At 39.3% G+C, this 11,101-nt stretch overlaps 2 protein-coding genes across 7 annotated transcripts in view; one reads left to right on the top strand and one right to left on the bottom strand.

Moving 5' to 3' along the window:
• Positions 1-230: 230 nt before the first annotated feature.
• On the bottom strand, positions 231-6,665 carry ANKRD49 (ankyrin repeat domain 49). The gene is made up of 3 exons (XM_059412979.1): positions 6,585-6,665; positions 3,199-3,553; positions 231-1,758 (listed from the first exon to the last, which is right to left on the bottom strand). Exons 2-3 carry the CDS (start codon positions 3,454-3,456, stop codon positions 1,297-1,299), a joined length of 720 nt encoding a protein of 239 aa, XP_059268962.1. The 5' UTR covers positions 3,457-3,553; positions 6,585-6,665; the 3' UTR covers positions 231-1,296.
• Positions 6,666-6,801: 136 nt separating this feature from the next.
• Positions 6,802-11,101, top strand: part of MRE11 (MRE11 homolog, double strand break repair nuclease) — a 76,878-nt gene continuing 72,578 nt past the window's right edge. For 2 of the 6 annotated variants that reach the window (XM_059412957.1, XM_059412939.1), the window contains exons 1-2: positions 6,802-6,906; positions 7,641-7,772. In XM_059412957.1, coding sequence (XP_059268940.1) covers positions 7,753-7,772 — 20 coding nt within the window. In that variant the 5' untranslated portion in view covers positions 6,802-6,906; positions 7,641-7,752. Of the gene's footprint in view, positions 6,950-7,640; positions 7,773-10,161; positions 10,295-11,101 lie in introns of those variants that run through there. The other 4 variants (XM_059412922.1, XM_059412929.1, XM_059412948.1 and 1 more) reach the window with 4 other exon arrangements.

Here is an 11,101-nt window from a genome sequence, read left to right as displayed (position 1 = left end):
TTGGTTTAGTTTCCTTCCCATTAGCATGTCAGTTCTGGTGTTAAGAAGTTAAGAGACAACCCTTCAGGAACAGTCACAGAAAGGGTAGGCGGTCAGTGGGAAACTCCTGCTAGAGAGACGGAGACAGTAGTTAATCAATATATGTTCAATGAATACATAGGTTATGGATCCAAGGAAGATCTGTGCTGATCAAAAAAAAAAAAAAAAGAGAGAGAGAGAGAGAAATGGCGTCATTTTTGTTGTTCAAAACTTTTATTTTTTTCTGAATATTCCTATTTATGCTTGTGTCACTATCCACACTGTGGCTTTTTTAAAACCTGAGCCACTTATAATCTAGCCCCAATATAATCATCATCCTTTCACTCTTCGAATTCCTTTTCCCTCGTCTCTTTGCCTTTGTAGGATTCATATAAAAGGAGGACCTTGGAAAACCGAGATTTCCTGTGAACTAGAGAGACCATCTGAGCCAGTGCCCCCAAACAACAGGATTAGGCAGGTAAAACCAGTTGGTGAGCACATATAGTACGATCACTTGGACCAAGGTAGAGTTGTGCGCATGTCTGAAAGGTCACACCTACTCAACCAATGGAAGAAGGATCGTGTGGGTTGACCAGGGTGAGGTAGGGCCGTCCACAGGATTGTGTGAACTGTGGTTGTGGAGGCAGTTATGTAACATTCACGGGCTAAACACTTTAGTTAACTGCTTTGTTGAAAATGGTCTACACTCTAAAAGATAAAGATCTAAGCTTCTTTAATGTTTTTTTAAACTTGTGACCATTCAAGTCACTAATAAGTGAGTTCTTACCATTTAAAATGAAAGCAAATGGCTATCGTGATGTGGAGAAGACGGCTGAACTGCACCAGTATACTTGAGATTTTTCAATTAAATTCTGAGTTACCTCACCTTATAAAAATACATGTCAATATACTAAATACTGCATGAAGACCCAGGATGGGGCGGGGGGTTGTATTTAAAAATACACTTCTCTTGGATCAGCACCAAAAATATCATTAGTTTTTCTGTACAACCTGTTACAAGTTGTTAAGTAGAAGCGTGTTAAAATTATTTCTGATAAAAATTACAAAGTCCACATAGATCAGTAAAGGTATATCCAAACAACTTTCAAATACATTTTGACATCAAGGTTAGGCATTTCACTGGGAAGGGCATTCGAATGTGTACCACTGAATTTCTGTCGCAAAACTTTTGATGTCAACTTTGTATCATGGGCATATGTCCTATCTCACACAAAGGAGGCACTGGTACTTGGAAACTTCAGAGGATTATTAGAACTGTTATGGCTGAGGTGAAGAATTTGTGCAGCCTTCCACAATTTCAAAGAGGTAGTGATAGACACTTGTCCGCCTGGCAATATCAAGGGCCGTTTCTTCCAAGTTGTTCTTCAGACCCGGTTTGATGTAGCGGTTCATGAGGAGGAGCTCCAGGGTATCTTTGCTGTCCCTGTTCCCAGCGGCGAGGTGTAAGGGGGTCAGGAGGCCTTTTGTTTGGGCGTTGATATCTGCATCATGCTGGAGTAAGAAAGAAGCGACTCTGGTGTTATTCCACTTACAAGCACTGTGCAGCGGCGTCCAGCCATCCACAGTCACCGCGTGGACATCTGCCCCTTGTGCAATCAGCTCGCGTACCACATCTAAGTGTCCACTGTAGGCTGCTCGATGGAGAGGGGTATATTCGTCTTCGTCTCTAGTGTTGACATGGGTGGCCTTTTCAGACAGTAGTCTCCGCACTGTAGTAAGCTGAGAAGGAAAAGGATCTTTTCAAAACCCAGCGTGACCAAAACAGTACATGAAGCAAACTAAACTGCCCAGTGGTGTTAAATTTATTTGAGCTCCACAAAAACTTGTTAGCAGAGAACTTTTAAGATAAAAATGATTTAAGATTTATTTTGGGGACAGAGGGCTACAGATTTAAGAATGAACACGTTAGTGTTAACCACACTCTTGCTTCTAAGAATGTGACTCTCTCTGAAAACCAAGTATCAGTATCAGATGTATGACAATCACACATTTACTCCTGGTTCAGTTAAGGCCCACTGCATCTAGGCTTTAGTCCTAGAGAAGTAACACAGAGCATAATTGTATTCGGTATTTTACACTTCATTAGTGAAAACATTAATAACTGATTTTTCTACAGTAGGATTATGGTACCAATATGCATAGTGCATAAAGCTTTGAAAAATAAACTTATCAGAAGAATACAATGGTAATAAGGAAATCTAGAGATTAAGGAGCTCAATTCCTTCCTACTAAAACAACCTTGGAAACATGTTTTCAGTAAGTTGATTTTCAGTTTGGTCTTGGATCTCTGGTGGGATACAGTGTGCTCCTGGATGAAAAAGTTATCCAAAAATGCAATACTTTAGTTATTAATTTGCTACCACCAACATGGAAGAACTTAGTAAAACGAAGAAGTGGCTGAGCAGGAAGAATCCAATTGATGATACCACTTACATAATATTGGGCAAATTAATATTCCTGAATCCCATTTTCTTAAACTGTAAAAGGGAAGAATATTACTTATCTTGTGGGGATAGATGAGGATTAAGTCAAATAATATAATAAAGTACATGGTATAGTTGGTATTCAAAACATGTTAATTCCCATCCTCCCTCTTCTAAATGATAGTTGTCTCTAGGAAGATCTTAACGACTTAATATAAATGTTTTTAAAAAATATAGGTGATTTTGGGGCGCCTGGGTGGCTCAGTGGGTTAAGCCGCTGCCTTGGGCTCAGGTCGTGATCTCAGGGTCCTGGGATTGAGTCCTGCATCGGGCTCTCTGCTCAGCAGGGAGCCTGCTTCCCTCTCTCTCGCTCTCTGCCTACTTGTGATCTCCCTCTGTCAAATAAATAAATAAAATCTTCAAAAAAAAATATAGGTGATTTCTTGCTAACTGTATAATTATCCCTTAAACTCCCAAATAATACCCAATAGGACGCTTTGTGATTATCTATGTCCTTTCATGGATATTGCCTCATTTGATCCTCAAATCCTGTATAAAAGATAAAGGTATTATCATGGCCATTTTTATAGGTAAGAAAATAGAGGTTCAGGAATGGTAGGATTTGCCCAAAGTCACAAACCAAATAGAGGTTCAGGGACAGGTCTTCTGGCTCTGAATCCAGTACTTCTCTTATTATGGTTTCCTCTTTAATTGTTGTTTGTTTGTTTTTTTTTACCCGATTTTTTTCTGCGGCCCAAAGAAGCAATTTGCTTGGATCTTTTTCCATCTTTTTTTCTTGCAATTGATACCACTCTTCAGTTTTTTCATCTTGTTCCTCGTCTTCATCAGAATTCCCTACCCAGAGACTTTGGGTACCAGTGGGAATAAGGTGCCCATGTGTTTCCAACAATTCAAGCTGGTTAAAGTGTTCAGAAAAGTCCAGGGAATTTTCTGGGTCTGGTTTTCCATCACTATTTACTTTCCCTTTTTCCATTTTTCCTATGACACTAAATATAAAACATTTCAAATGCCAGGGTATAAATAATCTTTCTAGAGATGAATTATGTCTGCTTTATTTTATCCACCAAGATCTGGAAACACAAACACAAAAATTATTAGCAAAACAGTAATTTGTCAAAAGCATAGATAAGTCTTGCAAACATACACAATAAACCCATCTAGACTTTTTGGTTTTACTGGTAGTCTTTACATTCTCTAAATACCAGTGCTGAAATTTGTTATCTATACTTTTAATGGTTAAAACTTTATTTTTGTTGTTGTTGTTTTCTTCTACTAAGCCAATGGTTATATTATTCTGAATCTATTGGTTTCGATGCTATGGTATTATATGAAGAGTGATAAATGCTTAAGGCTTTTAAATCATAATTAAAAAGACCAGCACATTCATGATTTTTATAAACTAGACACATAAATGATATAAAGCAGAAATAAAAACTTTTAGTTTCTAATAAATTACTTCAAAGAATTAGACATTCTTAGGGATGGAATAGCCCCAGGATACCTGTATAAATCTCTCATCAGTGCAGATATCTTTATTAACACATCTATAATAATTATCCTATTTCTACTTTAATAATTTCGGGGTTGGGAAAATACACTGCTTTAAAAAGGAGTCCCATTCCTTGAAAGACACTATAATTTTTAGTTGGCTTCTTGTCTGGAACTAAATTTCGGCTGTCATTCATTCCCTTCAACAAATATGAATAGAATGCCTGGTCTGTGCCAGTCTTCGGGTATTGGGATTCAATAATAAACGAGATTCATGTCTTAACCTCAGAAAGGTTATTGTCTATTGGAGGTGACTAGAAACAACAGCACGATGTGTGCTATGACAGGACTCCGTCCAGATACAATGATATACAAGAGGGTTAATCCAATCCTAAAGGATTAGAGAAGGCTTCTTGAAGGAAGGGACATTTATTTAGTGAAGCTGCCACATTAATTTATAAACCAGTTATCAGTTTTAAGAGTTGCACAGCTTTGGGGCGCCTGGGTGGCTCAGTGGGTTAAGCCGCTGCCTTCGGCTCAGGTCATGATCTCAGGGTCCTGGGATTGAGCCCTGCATCAAGTCCTGCATCAGGCTCTCTACTCAGCAGGGAGCCTGCTTCCTCCTCTCTCTCTCTGCCTGCCTCTCTGCCTACTTGTGATCTCTCTCTATGTCAAATAAGTAAATAAAATCTTTAAAAAAAAAAAAAAGTTGCACAGCTTATTAAATCGTAACCAATTTTTAAAAACGCAAATAACTAGTAAGTATCTTTTAAAAATACCATTTCTCAGGCTCCCAGTTATATTTGTTGAAATCTTATCAGTCTTTCAAGGGTCTTCTCAGATGTCATCTCTTTCATTAGTCTTTCTTGAACTTCCAAATTAGATTTCTCTCTAGTTGCTTTTTTGGTTCTACCTATTGTCTTATTTCAGCACTAATTATTTCCTTAGAGAATTATAAGCTTAAGGATAGAGTCTGTATTTAACTTAAATTTCTGTCCTAATCAATATTTGTAGAATGAAATTTAATTAAAGTCCTTCACTTGATTTTGTCTGGAATGTATTCTGAGAAGTTCCAGAATTAGTCTTCCCTTAAGATACTAATTTCTTTCTAATTTCACAAGCTTAACAGTATTCAATCCTAATGTAGCATTAGATTTTATCATTAGTGCCAAAAGTACTACCCTTATGTTTAAATTTATCACTTGTGACTAATAATGTCTCTGGGCCTGTTACTTCGCTGTAAAATGTAATGATTGTATGAACTGATTTCCCTGGTTTTTCAGAGTCTATTGATACCCCATCAGAATTACTTTACGTTTTATTAGTTCTCTTGGAATTCTCACTTTTTACTATTGAAGTATTGTTGATATAGTGTTATATTAGTTTCATGTGTACGAACACAATGATTCCACAATTCTGTACATGACTCGACCCTCACCACACTACACTATATTACTGACTACACTTACTGTATTGTTGGCTATATTCTCTATGCTGTACTTTTCATCTCTGTGACTTACTCATTTTATAATTGGAAGTTTGTACCTCCTCAAACCTTTCACTCATTTTGTCTATCTTCCCACCCCTCTTCCCTCTGATAACCACCAGTTTTTTTCTCTGTATTTATGATTTTTATGATTTCCTGTAGGTAGGAACTCCCATTGGGACTCTCATTTTTTACTTCACTATCAAACTATTCCCTGAACGTTGCAAAACAAAAATGATCATATATCAGTTCATTAAACACTCTGAACAGGTACTGATAAAGTTCATTTAACTAAATCAAAAATAGAAGTAATAAGGCACATTTATCCTCCCCTTTCCTTTCTGTACCCCCCTCCCCAGTTTTTTAAAATAAATTCTGAATTTACTGCTCCAGATACAGTAACTCATACATAAAATTTCTTTTTTAATTTAGGTAGATTTAATTTAAAGAGTCAAACCTAGGTGCATCTCCTTGACTCCGGATTTTTAAAAAAATCGATTAAGATTCTGACTTGATGATACTCCACCAGGAAGAAGTAGGATATGTTTCTTAAAAGAACACATTTCGACAGAGCTCTAAACTGTCAACGCCTCCGAAATAGCTCAGTGACAGATGCGGGCATAAACCCCGTTTTCCAGGTGAAGGCGCCGAACTTCGTACAGATTAAAACAACCTGCCCTAGATTAGGGACGCTTCAATGGTACTAAAAGGTCAGATTTTTTCATTGAAAAGTTTCACATTATTTTTTAACTGTACTGTATTTTACTGCTATCAGCGCAAAGCAATACAGACGTGCTGAACCCGGGATCCAGGGGTGCAAAGAAGGGGAAGCTGGGAGTAAAAGGGTCCGAACGCTCTAACTCTGGGGAGTGGGAGTGAGGGAGAAAGCCCCTAGTCCCGGCCCTCTGGCCCCGATTGGTCATTTCCCAGGCCCGGAGTCGCGCCTGCGGCCTTCCAAACAGCCAAGCGTGGAGAAGCTGCTCCAGCCCCACCCCGGACCCGCGACGCGGCTAGAACAACAGGGCTCAGCCGGGGTCGACAGGTGACCCGCTCCCAAGGGCCCAGGAGTTTTTAGGTGGCGCGAGGGGACCAAGGAGCGCGGTCCGGGACATGCAAGAGCTACCCACCTTAAAGAAGGGAAACATCGCTGTCGCGAACCTCGCTTCCGGGGTCGTCCCTCGGCTTCTCAGGATTGGCTCCTGCTTAGGGGCGGGGCGTCGCCGCCGCTTTCCCGGCTCCCTGACTGCATTCGGCAGCCAATGAGAACCGAAGAAGACCTGAACTCTACGGCATCAATGAGGTATCGCGAGAGAAAAAGTCGCTTTTTTATTTTTTTATTTTTTCTCCCCACTCCCGCCGAATTCAGGTTTTTGACCCGGCGGCTCCCTGCGTGCAGGCTCAGGAAGTGCTGTTGCTTTCCTTCTCACGAATCCCGCTCCTTCTTCCCGGGTAAAAGACAGCCTGGGGGTCCGGTGCGGGGGCTTTGGAGAGTGTAGGTGTGGGGTAATTTAAGGAATTACCGTCTCCTATTTTGTGGGATCCCGGGCGGACGTCCTGAGTGGATTGACTTTCTGGAAAGAGTGGGACGAGTCGGTTGAGGCCTGGAGGTTCTGGTTCTGGCTTCAAAGAGTCCAGTGGCGGCGGGGGCGGGGGGCACGGTGTGTTGAGGCTCGGCATCTGGAAGGAACCAGGAGTCCGGACGTAGGAGGGGTGGTTTCGCTGTGGCAGCGGCTCTTCCCCAAAAGTGTTGCCCTTTCCAGTTGCCTTGCGGGCTTTTCTCCGCGGAGCACGTGTTTCTGTTTACTTACACTAGTTTTAAAGGTGGGGCCTTCTCTTTTCCTAAACTGGACCATTCCTTTAAACAGTCCTGTGGTTGAGCATGGGATACGCGATTTTCTCCGTGCCCCAGGGTAGCCTGTGCACATCCAGAGTTGTTTTGTGTGCTAAACCAGAATTACTGTCTGTGACCCTTTCTGTCCATTTATCTAATAAACACTAGTTTCCGGTAGTTTGATCATAGTGGTGAAACTAAAATGGTAAAACTAAACTGGAGATGTGCTGTTTTCTGTTGTTAGCTCTTAAAAAGTAAAAATACAGCCGGCGCTTAGATGAAAATGAGATTCCTAAAATCGGTAGTTTTTAAAATAATGTATAGTTTTACAATAATGTAATTTTGTTTTTAGAATTTGCTAGAATTTGGAATCGAGTGAGTTTCCTGACAGCTTTGATCACAGGACCCAGGAGTACTTGGAGAGAAAACTAGTTGGAGAGGAGCTGGACTGACCATACATCGAAATGAGTCCTGCAGATGCCCTGTAAGAACTTGTGTTCTGGAATCTTTTTTGCTTTGAATTTCTTGAAGCCCATCAACTATAATCACCATGAATAAAAACTTATTTAAAAAATTAGCAGTGGGCGCCTAGGTGGCCCAGTGGGTTAAGCCGCTGCCTTCGGCTCAGGTCATGATCTCAGGGTCATGGGATCGAGTCCCGCATCGGGCTCTGTGCTCCATCGGCTGCTTCTCTCTCTCTCTCTCTCTGCCTGCCTCTCGGTCTACTTGTGATTTCTCTCTGTCAAATAAATAAATAAAATCTTTAAAAAAAAAAAAGCAGTAAATAACTTGCCTATAAACAGAAATGTCACCAAAAAGAATACATTGTTAAAAAAATTAGTATAATTTTTTATAATTATAAAAGATTGTACAGCTATAGATTGAGGCCTTGCAATAATTTTACTATAGTATATACGTTTATATTCTTAGGTTTTCTCTTAAAATACTGAAGCTATCAATATTCTTGAACTTTTGTGAGGAAGTCTTACTGGCCAATGCAAGCCTATTTAAGCAGAGTTTTAGAGTAGTAAATTGTCCTAGCATTGAATAGATTGGAAATAAATTTGGGTGAAATGAAAATCAGTGAAAGAATCAGAAGACGCTGATTTCAGTTCCTTGGCTATTACTGTGTGACCTTGGGGAAGTTAGCAATTCTCTGAACCTTGCCTACATTTCTTCATTATATATATATAATTGGAACAGAATTGCCTTTCTCAGATTAATTTAGATGTTTCAGTGAGAGAATTCGTTTGAAGATATTTTGTAAGTTGATATGGAAGCTTAGGGTAATGTGATTTTTTTTTTTAAGATTTTATTTATTTGAGGGACAGAGATAACAAGTAGGCAGAAAGGCAGGCAGAGAGAGGAGGAAGCAGGCTCCCCGCTGAGCAGAAAGCTTGTCGTGGAGCTCAATCATGACCCAAGCAGAAGCAGAGGCCTTAATCCACTGAGCCACCCAGGCACCCCGTGGGTAATGTGATCTTGAAAGTATTCTGATCAACTGGTGTATATGTAGCAATTGGAACTATGTGCATATCTCATCGTTGAAGTTTTTGAAGAGAAATCTCTTCTAGAACAATCTCATATATAAAGATTTTAATTTGGAGATATATGTTAAAGTTTTTTTAATTTCATTATGGTTTAGTGAAAATAGACCAACTGGTTAAATCCTGTTTCTTCTACATAGTTGTGCGATAACTCATTTAATTTCTCTATAAACAGTTTTCTCATTTTTTAGAGACAGTAATACCAATTTCTTTACATGTGGAAGTTGAGGTGAGATCATAGATACATAAGCATTTTAAATAAAGTAGTTTTTTTTTTTTTAAGAGTTTTTTATTACTTATTTGAGAAAGAGAGCTTGAGTCTGGGGGAGGGACAGAGGGAGAAGCTGGCTCCCCAGTAACCAGGGATCCCAGGGGCTCAATCCTAATCCTGAGATCATGACCTGAGGGGAAGGCATACACTTAACCAATTGAGCCACCCAGGCTCCCTTAGTATTTTAAAGAAGTTAGAAGTTACATTAAAGAAGCTATTAACAACTACTACATTGCTGGTTTACATGAGAGTACCTTTGAATACTACCAAATTCAAATGGAATTGTAAATCTGTTTTGTTACTTGACCATATTCGTTAATGAAACACTAACTTTGTGTAGGGACTAGAATCCTGCAAGTGTCCTTCAGGGGCTTGAATATAAGTTAATAGTTTATTCGGATAAAATCTACTTATAAAGTAAGAGGGAGGGCTTTTTAAAGTAACAGTCGACTCTGATTTTTCTGAACAAGTGCAAAATAGATAAAAAGCAAGTTTAGATTTGGGGTCAAATCCTCTTAGGATTTTGGGATGGAACAGAATTGGAAAACAATGAAGCTTTTAGGTCCAGGGTCCAAAAGAATGTATAAAACTGGAGTTGTAATAAGGTTATACTTTTGGGGCACCTGGGTGGCTCAGTGAGTTAAGCCTCTGCCTTTGGCTTAGGTCATGATTTCAGGTCCTGGAATCCAGCCCCACTTGGGGCTCTCTGCTCAGAGGGGCTCCCCTCCACCCCCACTACCACCTGCCTCTCTGCCTACTTGTGATCTCTGTCTATCAAATAAATAAATAAAATCTTTAAAAAATAAACAAGGTTATAGTTTTTTGAAAGGAGTCAGAGAACCTTTTAAAGTTTATGTGTGTGTGTTTTGTTTTGAATTAGGTGTAGGCAGACAAACTGAAGAACTGTCAATTGCTTCAAAATTTCAGACTATTTTAAAGCTAGAAAAGTGATTTTACTGTATAACTACTATTATTTATCTTCTAAATTTAGGTTTTAATCTGCTTGAGCATCTTATAATGAATTATCTTGAAACGTTTCTTCTTTTTTCATATAGTGATGATGAAAATACATTTAAAATCTTAGTTGCAACAGATATTCATCTGGGATTTATGGAGAAAGATGCAGTCAGAGGAAATGATACATTTGTAACACTGGATGAGATTTTAAGACTTGCCCAGGAAAATGAAGTGAGTTTGGTTTACATTTTTTCAGTTTCTGCTGTGCTCCCTTAGTCTGTAGTAGACTCTTTTCCTTTCTTAAAGTTGGAGGTTTGTTTTACAGGTTCATATGCTCACATTGCCTGCTTAAATATCAATATACTATAAACCCAAAGCAGATTTTAAGTGCTTTGTGACCTCAATTCAGTAGTTGGTTTTGTTAGAAGTTTGTGAAAGTTTACACATATTTATGGGGTGTTTACTGAGTGCAGGATCCTGTTGCAGTTTCTGTTTGAAATGGAAAGATGACTCAGTTTCTGTTTTCCAAGAATATATAGGATATCAGTATGTGAGATAAGACAGATGTCTGTAATGCTCAGATGTAAGTCTTATGTGTTAAGAACCAGAAGAAAGGGGCGTCTGGGTGGCTCAGTGGGTTAAGCCTCTGCCTTCAGCTCAGGTCATGATCTCAGGGTCCTGGGATCGAGTCCCACATCGGGCTCTCTGCTCAGCAGAGAGCCTGCTTCCCTCTCTCTCTCTTTCTGCCTACCTCTCCATCTACTTGTGATCTCTCTCTGTCAAATAAATTAAAAAAAAAAAAAAAAAAAGAACCAGAAGAAAATCATAAACAGCCTTTCCAGTAGTTTAGAGGTAGAAGAGATCCCATACAAAGATCTCTACTTTATAGAGCATAGCAACATCAGTTTAAAAGAATGGGGTGGCATTTAACTTAAGCTTTGAAGAACAAGTAGGCTTTTGATGGGTAAAGAGCATAGAAAATGTACATTTCATAGGAAGCAGGAAGAAGGGCACAGAGGTGAGACAGTATGAGGTATG

This window comes from Mustela nigripes, chromosome 1 (assembly GCF_022355385.1).
Source record: "Mustela nigripes isolate SB6536 chromosome 1, MUSNIG.SB6536, whole genome shotgun sequence".
NCBI classification, from domain to species: domain Eukaryota; kingdom Metazoa; phylum Chordata; class Mammalia; order Carnivora; family Mustelidae; genus Mustela; species Mustela nigripes.
The sequence above is the reverse complement of the archived record's forward strand: the minus strand, read 5'-3'. Positions and strand labels throughout refer to the sequence as shown.